The 18148-nt window shown below is 42.9% G+C and overlaps 3 protein-coding genes across 6 annotated transcripts in view; 1 reads left to right on the top strand and 2 right to left on the bottom strand.

Annotated features, from left to right (window-relative positions):
- Positions 1 to 2618, bottom strand: part of LOC115742665 (structural maintenance of chromosomes protein 6B) — a 31634-nt gene extending 29016 nt beyond the window's left edge. For 3 of the 4 annotated variants that reach the window (XM_048271661.1, XM_048271659.1, XM_048271660.1), the window contains exons 1-4: positions 2217 to 2618; positions 1731 to 1836; positions 1427 to 1560; positions 988 to 1043 (exon numbers count right to left, since the gene is read on the bottom strand). In XM_048271661.1, coding sequence (XP_048127618.1) covers positions 988 to 1043; positions 1427 to 1560; positions 1731 to 1836; positions 2217 to 2364 — 444 coding nt within the window. In that variant the 5' untranslated portion in view covers positions 2365 to 2618. The remainder of the gene's footprint in view (positions 1 to 987; positions 1044 to 1426; positions 1561 to 1730; positions 1837 to 2216) is intronic. The other variant, XM_030677090.2, reaches the window with a different exon arrangement.
- Positions 2619 to 3993: 1375 nt separating this feature from the next.
- On the top strand, positions 3994 to 5050 carry LOC115742791 (zinc finger protein ZAT1). Its single transcript, XM_030677286.2, has one exon. It carries the CDS (start codon positions 4052 to 4054, stop codon positions 5048 to 5050), a length of 999 nt encoding a protein of 332 aa, XP_030533146.1. The 5' UTR covers positions 3994 to 4051.
- Positions 5051 to 9642: 4592 nt separating this feature from the next.
- LOC115742666 (leucine-rich repeat receptor-like protein kinase TDR) lies at positions 9643 to 13338 on the bottom strand. The gene is made up of 2 exons (XM_030677091.2): positions 10270 to 13338; positions 9643 to 10152 (listed from the first exon to the last, which is right to left on the bottom strand). Exons 1-2 carry the CDS (start codon positions 12935 to 12937, stop codon positions 9770 to 9772), a joined length of 3051 nt encoding a protein of 1016 aa, XP_030532951.1. The 5' UTR covers positions 12938 to 13338; the 3' UTR covers positions 9643 to 9769.
- Between the last annotated feature and the right edge of the window lie 4810 nt (positions 13339 to 18148).

Genomic DNA, 18148 nt, shown 5'->3' with positions numbered 1-18148 from the left:
CAGGTTCTTTAGTCAGCGACATGTTGAATGTCCATGCGCGTGTGAGTGTGTGTGTGTGTGTGTGTGAGAGAGAGAGAGAGAGAGAAAGAGAATAGATAGAGAGGGAGAGCCCAAAATCATCACGATTATAAAAAAAAATTAAAAAACACTGGAAGTTTTATATTCACAGTAGAGATACATGTAACTATTGAAATCAATGGATTCACAGCAATAAAAAGTTTCACGGGTGGGTCAAGTGGTAGATTCACTTGCAATTCTAGTAGGTTTGTGAAGTTTAGGTCATGAATGAAATCTTAAAATTGGATTTGAAAATATGAGTATGGTAGAGATACTAAGACAAACTGAATAGGTTTATTATATGATGTGGCAAACTATAATTGGTTATTCATGTTAATGGGACCATTTAAGCACCCAACAGGTATCTGCCATATCAGCATAGGCCCAGTATAACTTGATTTTCCCAATCTTCCATGATCAAGCATTAGAGCATGATGTGTCAAGACCACATTGAACAAGCGAGCAACCAAGACCTATAAGTGCTTGAAATAAAATAATTAGCTTGGTGCAAGAGATGAAACCACTAAACAATTTGAGAATAATGAAACCACTAAACATGTTGAGAATAACTCTAAACCTTGTTAAACAAAATCTCCTCTAAACCACCTTCAAACGAAAGCTCAGGGGTACCCCTGGTCACCAGCAACTAATAATTTGAAAAGCAGAGAAATCCAGCAAATTTCATTTGGAACACTAGGGTGCCCATATCTTTCCAAATGGAAAATGCACTAGCGTTTTTTAATTGGAAAAAATGGATAAAAGTAACTGATGACTTAAAAAAGAAAGTAACAGAAGCACCACAGAAGCCTTCTGATCAGAGGATTATAAATATGGACATCACACATGTAATTAGATTTACAAGTTCGTCACGTCGACACTTGTCATCCACTGTCGAAGGCTCACAACTTAAGTACATGGCAGAAAACTCACATTAAAGTGTTCAATAAGTTCACGAAGCTCCTCTTTCCGGCTAGCAACCCTTCTTCCTGCAAGATGACTCGGTTAGGAAGAAAATCAAGCGAACTATGTAGCTTTTAGCATCAGCCACCAAGACAAAACAAATTGAGGTCCAAGAGCACAGGTTTGAACAATTCCGTCACTTACTATGTAAGACAGTAGGACTCTTAACACATTTACTTCGCATGCTGAAATGCAGCTCTACTATCCATCTGCCATATCAATAGCTTATTTCCCTCTTAGAAGGCATATTAGAATCAGCCATCGAACTATGTGAAGAGAAAAAAGTTTAAAATGGTGATCCAATTTTTCTGGTTCTCAGTAAGTCACCAGCCATAAAAATCAAAGATAAGTGCTTCCTTGGTACAAATCTCATATGTGGAGCCAAAAAAAACAGGCGTATAGTCCAAACCTTGGCAATCCTTCAATGCTATAGAGCCCGTAGATTCAGAAATCCGACGTTCTATTGTAATGATATCTCCATATATTTCAGGCTTAAAAGCATCCACTCCACGATTTTTCAAATCGACTTGAACGGCAGCCGAACTAGGACAACAACAACAACAAGTAACAAAGAGCAATGTCAGAACTATTAGAGTACGCAATTGAGTGTCTGCACTTGTCTTAGCAACCCGACAGCTTGCAGTGTACTGGTAACAGAATACTTCTAATAAACACACTCAAGAATCAGAGGGGCAAGGAAAAAAGCACAAGACCTGCAACCAGTTTTTATGAAATCCTTCAATGTGGAAGCCCTTTGAGTACCTTTAGCTCGACATCCAAAGGCAACACATAAAGCTGTCAGTATGGCACTCTTCCCACCTGTGATGCAACAAATCCCACAGTGTATCACAAGTTAGAGGATCCTTTAAAGTTGAAAATTACTCATGTCTTGACAGCTTGAACTCGACTCATGCGTGCTTGAACCAAGTCTCACAACACCTAACAGAAGCTGAAAATTCCTGAAGCGATGTCAGCCTCTACCTAATTAAGCACCAGGCGATTCCCTTCATCATAAAGCTCGAGTAGCACTCGCGCGTAAAAATACACCCCACGCAATCTCGAAAATTGCAAAAAAAGAAAACCCTTCAACGATGTGGGTAGATAAAGCAATCCAATTCTAGTTTGGGAGCGGATCGCCAGTTCCTAGCGATCGCGAACGAAACAGACGCGAGACAGGTTGAGAGAAGAGACCTACTCACTTCCGTTTTGGCCGGTGATGAAATTGACCCAGTCGCCGAGCTCGATTTGGAGACTGCTGTGGCACATGAAGTTCTCCAAGCGGATCCTCGCTATAGTCCCCGCCTTGGACCGTGGCGGAGGCTCGGGAAAAACCCTTGCATCTCCCATGGGGCCGGGGCTCTTCAGGTTCTTTCCTTCAGCAGGAGGACATGGAAAAAGCAGAAAGTCGCCGATGAGGAAGATGAGAAACACTGAGACTGAGACTGAGACTGAGACTGAGACGGAGAGGATGCTGATCGTCTTCTCAAAACAGACGCCAATGAGGCCGATAGGGTTTCGGTCACCAGTGGCTTCAGAGGCCGAAAAGGCGAATGGCGGGAAAAGGCACTCCTAGTCCTCTGTCGGGGCAAAGAGGTAGCGTGCTGTGTTCTTTCCTTTTTGTGCGTGTGTGCGTGTGTTTTGCTTTTTCTTTCTTGCAGTTTCGGTTTAATTCAAAGATTGGAAAAACCAAAAACGTCCTTGGTCAACTGATTAGCCACTGCAGTCAACCCTTTTTTACAAGTACCAGCCAAATAAAGTCGAGCCTTGTTTTTTGGGTGGCCGCTTCATTTTTTGAACGTACGAGATGAAGGGGAGCAAATGAAAAAACATACAATAAAAGAAGAAATCAATGATGTAGACATCAATACATAATTGACATTGATTGACGTGAATAATTTTTATGATTTTTAACTTTTTTTTTTTACTTTTTGCTTTTTATATTTTATTTCTTATTTTCCTCTATCGAAGGAGGTTGCGGGCTACAGGTGAGGGACCGAAAGCCCAAGTTGTGGTCGTCGAGGATGCTGGGCCCTCACCAAAAATATAAATTTTAGTAAATATGAAAAAAAAATTCACATTAAGAACGGTCGTGTTATATAGAACAATCGACATTCACATCAATAATTTCTAATTAAAAATTAGCCGAGAGAACTACGTTAGCAAAATCATCAAAAGTTAGGACCTAGATAAATCCAAATTAAAATATTTTATGACTAAAGTGACCGATATACAACAAGTTCATGTTTTTCAGTAATTTTCCTTATAATGAAATGAGACAATCCTTAGGCTATGCTTGGGAAGCAAGAGAAAGTTTAGGCTCGAACAGCACTACTACGGATCAAACCCGATACCGTCCCTTCGCCGAAACCGCGACTAGTTCTCCGCGCATTCATCAATAATCGCAAAAATGTTGTTCCAAATCATGTATTCATTGATTACTATACCCCCAACCATATGTGATTTTACTTTCCTAACGTGTCCATCCAATTAAGTACTCCAAAATTAAGATAGAACAAACGCAGCATGCAATCCACATGCCATCGTCGATTTTTCGCATTCTTTTAAATGAAAAAAATTAAAAGGGATAAATTTCGAGAAGTTAGGCATTTGAATAAATAGAAAACAAGCAAACCTGAGTAGTCAATCCAGCCCATTTTGAGTGAGATTTTCAAGTGATTCCATACAAACAAACGAGCAAGTACTTAAATTTACTTGCCAATAGAGGCGGATTCATCTGCCAAGCTTAAATGCGCCTACATGATGCCGATTATACATTGCATAAACCCTATATAATGCCCAAATTTTATGCACACGGAACATGCATAGAAGGTCTCACAGTGCATCCAACGGCCAGGATCGCAGCCCACGGTACCAGCACACTGAATGAGGACGACCTTCTGCTTTTCTCAAGCCCTCCTCCTTCGAAGTCATTCTTCGTCACCTGCTTAATTCTCCACACACTTCATCGCTCTTTCACTTCCACCTTCGCGTGCTCGTTCATCGTCTTCGTCGAAGAGGGAGGGAGAAAAAAAAAATGGAGAAGAACAGGGTGTGCACGATCTGCAACAGGCGATTCGCCAACGGCAAAGCCATGGGAGGCCACATGAGATCTCACTTCGCGAAGCTCCCTCTCCCTTCCAAGCAGCCTCACGTCCAGTCCGAGCCGACCCCGCTGCCGGCTCTCTCTTCGTCTCCCCTGCACCGGGATCGAAACAACGTCACCTCAAAGGACTTCCGTCTCTCGCTGAAGATTTATCATCCTCTCGACCGATCTGCCAAGTCCGAATCATCCTTCATCGCCAGCACCGATCCTGCCCTCCACGACAAGGGGAGCGAAGCCGAGTCGCAGAGGAACCTGAAGGGGAGGAGATCGAGCCGGCGCTGTAAGCCGCCGAGGGCTGAGACGTCGGAGCAGGTGAGTTCGGTCTCCGAGAATTTTTCCGCCGACGAAGATGTCGCGCTGTGTCTTTTGATGCTATTGCGAGATAGCTGGACCAGAAAGGGCAAGGGAGTAGGTCGAGAAGTCGTCGACGAATCAGCTGAGGATGACGAGAAGGACAACGAAGATGATGGCGACGGCGACGGCGACGGCGATGAGTCTTTTAGAGCTACCCGGGCGAACCATCGACATCATCCCAAGTACAGGTGTGAGACATGCAACAAAGTGTTTAGATCTTACCAAGCGTACGGTGGGCACAAGGCCAGCCAAAGCCACAAGCGGATGAAAGTGCTTGACGGTGGAGAAAAGGAGGGAGGCAATGGCGGTGCAAAAACCAAAACTTTAACTGATCAGAGATTGTTCAAGTGCCCATTTTGCGACAAAGTGTTCGATTCTGGTCAAGGGCTCGGAGGCCACAAGAAAGTTCACTTCTTTAACAGTGCAGGAAGTAAGAGCAGCAACAACAACAGGAACAACAACGTTGCTATGACTAAGGTCGGAGAGTGTAGGATAGACCTTAACCTACTACCATCACCGGAAGAAGAAGAAGGCAGTCATGAGCCGCCAGAGTCTTCTGATGTTTCCAGTCAGTGAAGAAGAAACGTTGCGTCCAATCAACCTGGTAGATTAAAGTCTGTTCATTTTCTTTTCTTTTTTCTTTCTCGACATGTTTCATATCTTTGCTGCTATACAACTTCAATCAAATCTCAGTTTCGATTCGCACCTTCGCGTAAATATGTTCCTTTTCGAGATTTCTGCGCACCTGAGGTTCTGTCTCGCCTCGAGACGAAAAGCATCTCTGAATTTCACCGGTCACGGCATCCCGTGAGCTTCCATTGCGAGAATTTGCAAGTGCAAACCCTCTCCTAGCCTAGTCCTCCTCTCGTTCGCCAGTCTCGTATCTTCCCGGATGCTTACTTAAATGCGAATTCATTTCCTTTGTTCAGCGTTATCTTCGACTTAAAATTTGGGTTTGACATCCAATCTTTGAGGATCACCATTATGAGTTGATCCTGAGGAAAGCGATGGAGATTGTGTCAGGTGGGGGAGAAGAAGAAGAAGTTACGAGAGGCGGCATTGAAAGCTGCCACATCGTTTCGCGAAGCGTATCCACCTGATTTTTTGGCTAACTGTTTGTTTCTTCTACATTTCGCTCGTCAAAACATCCCAAAAAGTCAGCGAGCACTTACTGAGTTTTTGGCTTTTTTTGGATACGAGAGTGGTTTGCTGGTGGCCGTGGCTCTTGCACCCGTCCATGGCTCGTACGAATGGCTCAGCATTGCAAGACAAGACTAGCCTGTGGATTTGACGTCCAGGTGATGCTGTACACGACCAGTACCTATAATAATCCATATTGGTACGACACGTTTTAAAATGGATTTTAAATAAATGGGTCGCATTTGATTCTGTCGATCGTATATGTTTAACTTTAAAAAATAGTTTTTTCTCGTCAAAATGAATGAAATTTTTAGTCGATCTGGATAAGTAAAATTATATCCAGGTAAATTTTAGGTCGAAAGCAAATGAATGTTGCCAAATTACTTGTATAAATCACCTCGTTCCACAATGAACCGTTTTGAGAAAATTGAAAAGAAAAATATTATAAGCGTCCGTTACATGGTGCATTTATATTATTGGTGTGACATGCATAACAATTGACTTGGTATTTAAAAACTTGAAAATGCTCATTATGGATTTTTTTTTTTTGGTTGAAGAAAATGCTCGTTTCTTGTTTCTCTCAAGTTCTCCCGACGCATGAAATAGGTTCTTGAAAATTTGCACATATTGGCCAACAAAAAATAGACTTTAGACACGATTTTTGTATATGGAAGAAAAAACCACAAAAAAAAAAAAAACAAACTGACCTGAAGAATTGAGATTAGTTAAATTCTGCAATTTGTACGTAATTAGGTGGGACCCCTTACCAAAAAAAATAGACATTAGACACAATTTTGCATCCAATAAAGAACCAAAAGAAAAAAAAACACATTTTGACGTGAAAATTTAATATCAGTTGAAGGGTAACGATATGGTTATCGCATGTTGACCGCTGAAACAAAATCTGCTATTTTGAAAGTAGGGATTGAATCCTTCACAAATTATTTATTGTTTGGATATTAGATTTATTCCTTTAAATAACCCCACAACCTTTCTTGATATCTTTCTATACAGTAGAGGGTTTCTCGTTACAACCACTGGTTTAGACTCGATCTAAGGGCTAAGATTGCATCTCCCAACTAACTAACAACCGACAATAAATAAGAAGCTTTTGGAACACGGCACAATTTTAATATTGCCCACCCTTGATAATATTCTAGAGCACCCTAGAAAAACCTAGGAAACCCTAGATGTGAAGTGTCTTCAAGTTCTTCTCGGCCGCTGAATCGATTGGTCGTACCATGAAAACCTCGGCACATGACGGTTTTTTTTTTTTTTTTTATAATTGTGAGATTGACAACATGTTGTGAGTCACGAAAATAGATAACAAAAAATAAAAAATTATTATGAGATCCACTTTTTCAAAAAATTGTGGCCCACAACATGATGTTATTTTCACGGTCACCAAACAAGGATTATACTAGCAAAGTCCAAATAAGATTTGTGGTCAGAAGCTCACCATCGCAATTTGAACAACAACGGTGCTGTTATGCCGCACTCAAGAACATACTAAGCTAGTGTACGCTATTATAATTCATAAGTAGACACTTTGGTTTTATTTATTTTGCGAAAAATGAACGATTTGAAAATTATATTTTTTTAAAAATAACAGCTTATATCACTTGAAATTATTAGCCGATAGAAATCGTTTTTATTATAGACAACAATTTGTGTCTAAATATTTTCGTGGGCGATGAAAATATTTTTTCATTCATTCATTCATTTTGGTGACTCATAAAAAAAATCTCCAAACCATTTATCTTCTATGAAAAAAAAAGCACTATTTAATTAAATTAGCGAAGACAGAATTCCAAATATCATTTAGTATGGAAATTTCGTAAGCTAGTCTTCGCATTTCTAACCCTAACACTATCTTGAGCATGAGTACGTATGGATGGCAATGAGGGTAGAAATATTTAATGCACCAGACGTACTAGCTGTAACTTTATTAGAGTTTGAAGATCTTATGATTGTAAATCTTAAGATAGAATTCATTATATAGTACAACATAGTTAAACAAGAATACTATTGGTGTAGTGCGTCAAATATGAAATCTTACAAGTGTCCTTACCTCTTATGACCTGCGATTCTCACGGGCTTTTCATCTTTCAAATTTTGATTGCCCAAGTTGCTTCCGGCTCTCGCCCTTACGTGCACGAAAACACAACAGCTGCTTTGACATGCATCTGATTTCGGTACGTATTGCAGGATTCTACAGATCGCATGAGATTTCGAAAGAGCTTCGCTTCTTCAAGCCTTCAACTTTTGAAGAAATGGAGGGAGGAATGCTCGTCTCGTGGACTTTACTCCCACAAAGCCCAAATCCACTCTCGTTGGGCCTTCGTCTAAGGCAAATGCTACCCGAAACAGAGCGATGCAAAACAATGGTATGGATCTGATCAGGCCCCAGCGCAATGAGCCTACTAGCTGATATATCTGATCGTCACGTAAATGAATCGATTTGGTTATAGAGGCCCGGGATTACAGTTGGACAGTCAGTTGTGCATGCGTAGTTCTTCTTTTGGTAGCATCGGAAGTGTCCATACATTTATCTAGAGACTAAGAACTAGACCAGCCGGGCATCAAAGCATGAACAGCAGACCGAGGACGGTCATCAGAACTAGCAAAATCTTCATGCGGGTCTCTTCCCAACTTGGCTAAGACGTCAGCCACTTGGTTTGCTTTGCGCCGGACATGTTTAATCGGCGTCCTGTGGAAACCCAAGAGCGGCTTCCCGCATTCATGCATACTAGCCTTCTCCGTTCATTCCCAAACGCTTACCGGTCATCTGCAGAAAATCTTCCTCCTGAAATCATAGATTCAGATTTAAGTCCTTTGGTGTTATCATATCAAAATCTCAAATTGATTTGATTCCCAGAATGTAATACGGATAATTCGTCAACTATAGTTGAACATCTACGGTGAGGATGGAATGGGCGAACTTAATCTTTGTTAGGAGTACGTCAAAAACATTGCGGTCATTCCTCTCAACCAAATGTCTCAGTAGGGTTGGCAGCTACACTCAGATCGAGCTAGATGTTTCTTCATCTACTTGGGTGCTGAAACGGCGAGGATTTCACAACGGAGAGAGTTTGGGATTCATAATGATCGCCCAGGTTATGTAAGCAACACCTCACGTACCAAATGAAGCCGGTTGAAGGATTATGAAACAAGAGGCACAGGAAAGATCGATCTAAAAGGTCACTTCTAGTGATGCAAAAGATGCCAGCTTTGCTATGGCATCATTTTTGGACTATGGGATGGACAATGTGTTTTTTTTTTTTATAGTTTCGCAGAGTGAAAAATGAAAAAACATCGCGACGGCTTGTTTCATTCGACTCCTTGTCTCTAAAGCTTCGAGCCTCCGACAATAGACCTCGGAACATATATACACGTACATTCTCAATAGCTCTCTCCGCGCATCTACTCTAGGAGAGCCTGAATCCTTGACACAAAGAGTTTTGACTGTGGGGAAAAGCATTGAGAATTAGTGCACAGGCACACCAGTCCATACTTATTGCCCTCTCTTGCTTGGTATTGCTGTTTCCAAAATCACTCGCATTCATCCTCCTGCTGACAGTTGGGACAGGCCACGGCGGTGTCACGGATTGGAAGAAGATGACAAGAGGGCTATGGCCAATGGGGCACTATCCTCAGTGACCCCTTTGCCTGATAGAACGCCACTAACCCCATCGCAATTCACAATGGCACTTGGTCAGCTTTTAAGGGCATGAATCTTTTGGAACTTTGTGCGATTACAACAGTGACGAGTCCGATGTCTAGTCTGAATCTCACTCATTGCACTTCATCCCTAACGTCAACGCTTACAATCATTGTCTTCCCATCCCATTCGCGAAAACATATCTCGGTAGGTTTGGCATGTATGGATTCTGTGCGGTGAGGTTTGTCCTCTCTTCGGGTGGTGGGAAAGTGTTTTGCCTTTTTTTTACGTGTAAATGCTCTCAGCTAGTCCCCATGGAACTGGCACAGTTGAGATTGGTGAAAAAAAGCTATTGTAATTGGCTCTGTTTGGCCACAATCAACCAAGATAAGATACCATTTTTAATAGCAGGAAGAACAATACTCCTATACCCATCCCAACCAGTGATAATCTCGTGAATACATAAGAAAATAAGTCGATACTAGCAAACCCCTTTAGGATTTTTTCGTCAAAGGAACACTGTCGTCGCACCCCATGTCGTGGAGCAATTTTCTCTTAGGACACGCTTCTTGCAGCATTAGCACCACGTCCCTCATGGAAGGCCGGTCGGCCGGGTTGGCAGCCGTGCAGAGCAGAGCAACCCTGAGCAACTCCAACATTTCCTCCCTGACCGGTGCACAAGATGCCCCGGTGTTCTTGTCCAAAACATCGCAAATCCCATCCTTACTCTTGATCTTGAGCCTCACCCAATCCACAATGCTATTCCCTTCCCCGAATTCAGGTTCTACAGATCGTTTCCCACTTAGCATCTCCATTAGCACCACCCCATAGCTGTAAATATCACTCTTCTCGTCGACTTGGAGCGTGTATGCATATTCTGTGTAAAAAATATCAATCGACATTTAGACTTGGTACAGTTCACAAGGAACTACACTTTAATCCAGAAAAACGAAATGCCAAGCTACCTCAGGACAATGGCATAATTGAAATGTACCTGGTGCTATGTAGCCATAGGATCCTGCGATGACGGACATGGACTCATCACTCTGTATCAACTTTGCCAACCCGAAATCGGCCACTCTGGCCTCCATCTCAGCATCTAGCAGTATGTTGCTTGGCTTGAGGTCACGGTGCACGATCACCGGGTTGCAGTCATGGTGAAGATAACAGATCCCCTGAGCCACGCCCAGTGCTATCTTGTACCGCGTCACCCAATCGGTCACCAAGTTGAGGTCCTTGTTCTTACCGTGCAACAGATCGTCCAGGTTTCCGTGGGGCATGTACTCGTAGAGAAGCATGGTACATTCCCTATTGCTACAACTCCCCAGTAGCCTCACAATGTTACGGTGCCTCACGTTCCCTAGCACGTCCACCTCGGCCAGGACCCCTCGCCGCTTCCTCATGTGCTCCTTGGGCTTGCCCCACAACTTCTTCACCGCTATGATATCACCGCCGGGCATCTCAGCCCTATACACTGTCCCGGTCGACCCCATCCCTACGATCTTATTGCTCATCGACAGGCACTCCACCACATCCTCCGCGGTGAAGTTGAGCCTTTGGAAGGCAGTTAATTTCCACGGGCCAACGCCTTGGCGCTCGATAAACCGATGACTATAGGTGGCATGGAAGCACCTAGTGCCAGCAATCAACACCACTAGGCCTACCCCGAACGCGGCTGCCATGATCCACACAATGGCGCCTGCCGTCCGCCTCGGCTGTTGCCGACCCGCCTCAGAATCGTCCATGCTGGACGCGTCAGCCACACTGCCGCCGCCGCACGGTTTCGCCAACACACCCCCACAGAGACCGTCATTGCCCATAAATGAAGAAGCGTGCAAATTCTTGAATATAGTGCTAGAAGAAGGAATGGGGCCAGTGAGGGAATTAAAGGACACGTTGAAACTCTCCAAGGTCGTACAGTTATCGAAGTTGGACGGAATTGAGCCGGTCAAGAAATTGCGCGACAGGTCGACGTCGGTGATCGAAGGAAGCGCCGATATTTCCCACGGAATGATGCCCGTGAGCGAGTTTCGACTCAGATTCAGATAAAGAAGCTTCTCACAGTGGCCAATGTCCCACGGGATGCTACCGTTCAACGAGTTGTCAACTAATTCGATCTTGTAAAGGCTCTTGCACCCGATGAAATCTGGGATTTTGCCGAGGAGTTTGGACGAACTAGCCGAGAAAATCTGCAGTTTCGGAGCTGTCCATATGTTGCCCGGCAGATTGCTCGCGAATGAGTTCCCCGACACGTTCAAGTACTGAAGCGCCACTGCGTTTCCAAGATCGTCTGGGATTTCGCCGCTGAAGAAGTTGTTGCTCAAATCTGCGAATGTCAGATTAGGCAAGAGTCCGAAACCGCGCGGGACCGAGCCGTTGAGCATGTTGTTTTGCATTCGGAGCCTGTAGAGGGAAGTGCAGTTGGCCAGAGACGGGGGTATCGCGCCGATAAACCTGTTCGAGAAAAGAAGTAACTTTATGAGCTTGTTCCCGAGGCAAAGATTTGGCGGGATTGGCCCGGTGAGCGAGTTTGATGACACGTCGAGTTTCGTCAGCTTGGCGTTTGATCCGAGCCCTTGCGGCAGAATTCCGGTGAGGGAGTTATTCCAGAGCTGGAGCGTCTCCAGCTGAGGAAGCACACCAAGTGTTTGTGGCACTTCCCCACTGAGATTGTTGTTCATCAAACTCAAGGTGGCGAGCTGTTTCAGTGACCCCAGCCCTTCTGGTATCGTCCCTGACAGTTGATTGTCAGACAAGTCGAGAGCTGTGAGCTCTTCCAAGCTCGAGAAACTCTGCGGGATTTGGCCAGTTAACTGGTTGCCGAAGAGGATTAAAGTCTCCAACTTTGTCATGTTGCTGAGCTCTTGCGGAAGCGAACCGGAAAGGTTGGCAGATGAGATGTCCAAGTACCTGAGATTCGATAAGAGCGCAAGTTCACTCGGGATACTGCCGTAATATTTATTGTATCCGATCTCCAAGTGCTCAAGCTGTGCCAATGATCCTAATTCGGGTGGTATGGGACCTTCTAAAATATTCCCATGCATGTACAGAGATTTCAATCTTGAAAAGTCGCCGTAGTTGGAGGGAATCTCTCCTTCGAAGTAGCTTCCACCCAAATTCAGATACTCGAGATACTGAAGACTCGCTAATTCTTGAGGGAGGGGACCCGCGAAGTTGTTGCTGTAGGCGTTGAAGACCCTCAGGAGCTTAAGCTTTGATATGCCCAGTGGGAATGTTGAGTTGAAGGCGTTGTGGCCGATGTCAAGCGTCCTGAGCTCAGTCAGTTCAAAAATGGCTGGCTGGAGAATCCCATCACAGGCATTCCCACTCAGATTCAAGTGCAGTAAGCTCGTCAAGTACCGGATTTCCGCTGGAATTGCCCCGGAGAGGTTGCGGCGAGAGAGGTTGAGAGACGTAATTTGGGATGTTTGTGGGTTGCATTTGATGCCGGACCAGGAACACCATGCGGGGTCTTGGAGAGTAGGGTTGGAGAAGGTTGGGGTGGGGTCCCAGTCATGGAAGGTGGAGTGAGGATCTCTGAGGGAGGATTTGAGGGAGAGGAGAGAGATGAGGGGCAGAGGGAGAGAAGCAGATGACACTAGGGATGATCTGAGCAAGAAGAACGAGAATGAGAGAAGCAAGAGAAGCGAAGAACGTCTCATGGTTCCTAGGGAAGTGGAGACAGATGGGTTGAGAGGTGAATGGTGTGGAGAGAAGAAAATTTAAGGGAAGGGAGGTTTTGAATTTGATGATGATGGTGTGAGAATGCTTTTTGGGAGTGCTGGGTGCAGAGGGTGTCTCATGATGATGATGATTATGGCTTTCAGTGGGCTGGAAGAAAGAGCTGGAAACTCCTGCAGACTAATGCTTCATTCTACAGTGTCGTCTGCTTGCTTTGCCCTGCTTTGGTCCCTTTACACTCTAAACCCGACTCCTCTACGTCATCTCTCAGTCCCTTTCCTTCTCTTCTTTCCCTTTCTTTCCTTCTTCAGTTATTATTATTATTATTATTATTTTGAATTTCTTGGAATTCTTTTGCTTCACTTTCAACATTCCTCCTTCCTTTAACTTTAGCCAAACAAAAGTTGGCAGTAATCAAGCATGAATTACAGAGTTACAGTTGCCTTCTTTTCTCACGGGATCCAAGAGAGCCATCTCTCTCTCTCTCTCTCATGGTCTATCTTAGAAAATAAGGTGAATACATTTCGTGGCATTAAGTGCATGGAGAATGTTAGAAAACGATGTTCGTACCCGTGGTTCGTCATCCTCTGTTCTAATCAGTATTTGTGATTAATGTAATGGGAGATGATTTGATAGCTTTACTCCTGAAGGCCATAGAGTATGGGCATCTGATGTCTGGACTCTGGAGACAATACATTATTATACTACCTAAATCTGCCATAAGTAGGCATGCGGAGCCAAGCATTTCAAATTTTTTTGAAGACCTGGAGCATGAGTCATCATTGCAATCGCGCGTTTCGTCGCCAGAAACTTCATCTTTATGCATCAAATCAACATCTTAGACTCTGTATATTTCACATTTAGGTGAATACTGATCATGCAGCTGATTTCTGGAGTAAAAGCTACGATTTCTCGAGCTACTTTGGACGCCTAAGAAAACCCTTCGTTACGTCTGTGCATCACAATGCATTAATTTCTAGATTAAGGTCGAGAAATGATCGTATGCATGAGTACAGGATGAACTCATTGGACCCAACGTCCAATCATTTTGAACCCCATGCTATGTGCTGCTGATTACCCAGTTTTTCTTTCAAGGAATGAATTTTGTCAACAGAGGAAAGAATTAGGAGTGAATTCCTAGGCCAGGCAAAGGGTGGGTAACTTCTGGACGCGGTGTGGGATGGGGTGGTTGCTGTCCATAAAGCCAAGGATATTCCAAAATCTTGTTTCTTTCCCGCAAGTTTGACTTCAATAAAGCTAGGCCATGATAGCGCGTACTTTGTATCATTAGATGTCCCCAGGAGATATCTTAGAATAATGGGTACAGCATCAAAGCTTCAAATACGGATCACTTCGGCAGACTTCATTACTCGCATCTAAAACTCTTTCCTTCACTTGTACGAGTTTATCGTACACCCAGCACCAGCATCAGCACCAGCATACAGTAAATTATACATGAATGGTCGGTCGTACTTCGAGGCTTGCACAGATTCATGCTTCGTTTTTTTTTTTTTTGTTAATGTGCCAGCAGAAGAAACGCATGAAACGAAGAAGGAGAAAGTTGCAGACCTCAGTTGGATACCATTTGTCAGTCCCCTTGTATCCATTTTTGTCTGTCTCTACTTCTCATGTCAAAGAAGGAAGGAAGGTCCATGAGGGCACAGCAAAGGCGAGAATTGGGGGAGAGCAGGGGTAGCTTTGTGGGGGGCCAAAGATGGAACTTCCAAATTCCCAATCTCTCACCTTTCTTTTGCAGCAGAAGGAATAATGGTTAAAGAGAGCAGTGGGTGGGACCGAATGGGGTACAGAATAGGCATGCTCATCCAATCTCACATCCCAAGTTAAAATTATTAATTCCACATCCAGTCATTCATGGCAGTTGTACAGCACAACTACATCGTCCTTCCACACATAAATTGCCAAGGATGAAGATTAACCGTGAGTTATACTCCAAGCCAGTGAAGTCCGTGTAATTTATCCTATTTTATGCGGAGTGCGACATAAATATGGCCGAGTTATCTGATGATAGGAGGACCCATCGTTAGACGTATCGTGTTCACGCGAGCGGAAAGCAGCAGAACGTCACATCGCCCGTCACTTACTCGAAACCCACACGATCTGACGATCCCGATATGAATCCGGTTCATCGAGAAAATAGATTTACAGAGTGCCGCTATCGCGGAGGAGTGGGGGACCTAGTGATCAACCATTGTCTCCTTAATACCATTCAAGCACCAAGAACAAAACGTCCTCCAACTAAGGCATGTCATTCAATTCATCCCGGCACGTGTGTGTGGGAACAGATAACATGAGCATGCCTCAACAGGCATCGGAGTAGAGCGAATGATGAGGAGAGTGGTTCTTGCTTGGTGCCTCGCGTGACGGGCATGGCCCTACCCTCCAAAAAGGAATGCCCACAGAAAAAAAAACAGCATTTGAAAGCATTTCCATGGTGGTGGGCTGGTGGTGGGCGTGCCTGCCTCCCTCGGAGCCACTTTGATTTTTCATGTCCCAAAATTTGCGCCAATGACGCTCACAGTCGTTCCGCTTTTTTGAGAAGACGGTTTTGTCCCGTTCGATTTCTCTGCGTAAAAAGCCTGCGAATCCCCCCCTTCTCTTTGCTCGTGGCTTTACCTTGCTTTGGTAACTTGAGCGACCACCAAAAAGAAGAGAAAAGAAAGAAAACATGAAACGTTTTTGAGTATTCCTAGTTCAAACATCTTGCCCCGATGGATTCCCTCCCTTGCCCTGGAAAGAAATCTGAAAAATCGAATAGCTAGTTGTTTGGAGCCTGCATGGCAACAGTTCTAGTCTCTAATTGTGTTCCCCGAAACAAAAAAGGATGAAAATCATGTTTGGTAACGTAAATGATTCTGATTCTGACTTTGTTTTCGAGAACAGCTTTGGAGAAAAAATAAGAACAAAAAAAAGTTGGGTCTCAAAAAAAAAAAAAAAACTTTTGAGAATCACAAAACATAATGAAGTTCCACATATTCAGTTTTCTCATCACTTTTTCCTCGACCTAAAACAAAACGAGGTCTCATTTTCAAAGAAAAATACATATGATAATAATAAAAAATTAAAAAAATCAATTTTTTTTTAAATATATCAGAAAATTTTCAAAAAAATCCCTAAAAATAGAAGAAGCTTAGATTAAGCTATTTGACCTCATTTTCATAAATTTGGGCCTAAATTCCTTAGATTTCACAGATTTTATTCTTTTTAAAAGAAAATCATAAACTCCTTTGAAATTAAACTCGAATAACATTTCTTTAAGCCCTTAGGGCTTCATTAGGGTTTTATGATGCGATATATCATTAACATGATTCCTTGATTATAAACTTGTTTTCATTAGTTATGATTTCCTTAGATTTAGGTACTTTAGACTTAGTGTAGGTTTAGAAAATTTGGAAAAAGACAAACAATTTGCGTGAACACTTAGTATTGGCTTACCTCATAGGTTTGAAAATAAATTGAAAATTTGCATGAAACATGTTTAGAAACACACTCAACTTCAATGCCAAATCGGTGGAATCACCGACGTAACCAAGTCCCAGCATCCTAGATTTCTCTGGTTGCATAGAATCAAACGATATCTCCCGCCCATTCGATAAGGTTTTCGGCTTACCTTTCTTAAAGACTGGTGGCGACTCCATTTTCATGTATACATACACATATTACCAATCACACTAAGATCAAATTTGATATTCCCACATTGTGATTCAATATAGGCTTGGAAGGATCCGAGTTAATATGAAATCACATACTAACCCAATATGGTCTCTCTTTTTTTAAGCTTAAATGGCTCGTTATGACACGATAATTTAACGGAATAGCACAAAAAAATGTTATATGCAATATGCAATATGTTATATAAGACAATCAATATGAATTAATCTTCAACTAATACGAAATGTGGGATGAAATTTCACAAAGTAACTACGTAATTATTTGACTTAAATGACAAAAATTGGGAAAATAAATTATTTTCGGAAATAAAAATTTTGTATAGTTACCAAACACGTTTCTATTTCGGAACAGAAATTTTATGCGAGTTACCAAATACGTTATGATTCTCTAAAATTCATCTAGGGAACAGAATCAGAAAAATCAATTCTAATCATAATCACTTTTTCGAATCAGAATGATTGCCATGCATGCCCTTGGTCACTCGAGCTTCAGACCATTTCGATGTGTCGGTGGCATACTACCGTACAATCAAGTGTGTGATTGTCATGCTTCGACTCTTATATGTCCGGAACTCAAGTTGAGTATCGTTGTGCTAAAATATACTTTGCGAACGTACTAATCAATCACCTGAGGTTTGCATCCAAGTCTAGGAGTCGTCCTTTCAAGAGCCGTCGCATACCCACTTCGTTTATCATGTGACAGGATACAAAGATCACTAGACTCTTCACTAAAGTTCCAACAGAGTTCATGGTGGTGTAAGATTGTCATGCTCACATCGCATGTTTAGGGTCATTTATATTTAAGATAAAGGCAAAAGGCAATTACTCAGATAAGTTCCATCTCTGGGAGTCCTCAAGCTATGCATGTACAGAGTGAGAAAGATCTCATCTCAAGGTCAGTGGGGCACGAATGACAGTCATTCTCTTTCTAGACTCTATTTCAACCAGAAATAGATTTTCCTAAAACTATTTCCCGAACGAGTTTCTAAGTAGAGACACTCGTTTAATAACGACACTAAATTCTTTTATTGGAATAAAAATTCGTTTGATAATAACATAAAATTTCTACGATTCTTGGCCTCTAGGCTTCGGCCGGCGGACGGAGATCGGCGGATGGAGATCAACGGATGATGATCGGCGGATGGTGAACAACGAAGGGCAAACGGGAGCCAGGGACCAAAGACCAACGGCTGGCGATCGGCAAACGACAACCGGCAGCCGGAGACCGAAGATTGGCGGCAGGGAAGTGAGAGAGAGAGAGGGATACCGCATGCGAGAGAGAGGGAGTGAGCAATGACAAAAATTCTTATTTGTGTTTCTATTCTAGAAATAGAAAAGTAGAAATTTCTACTTCTTATTACTCTTCCAAACCTATTTCTAGGCCAACAAATTATCCCGAAAATATAAAAATGAAATTGCACTACTAAACGGATTCATGTTCCAAACCTATTTCCAGAACAAAGAAATATAAAAACAGGGACATAGAAGTTGTCATGCGCGTCC

This window comes from Rhodamnia argentea, chromosome 10 (genome assembly GCF_020921035.1).
Source record: "Rhodamnia argentea isolate NSW1041297 chromosome 10, ASM2092103v1, whole genome shotgun sequence".
Taxonomy (NCBI): Eukaryota; Viridiplantae; Streptophyta; class Magnoliopsida; order Myrtales; family Myrtaceae; genus Rhodamnia; species Rhodamnia argentea.
The sequence above is the reverse complement of the archived record's forward strand: the minus strand, read 5'-3'. Positions and strand labels throughout refer to the sequence as shown.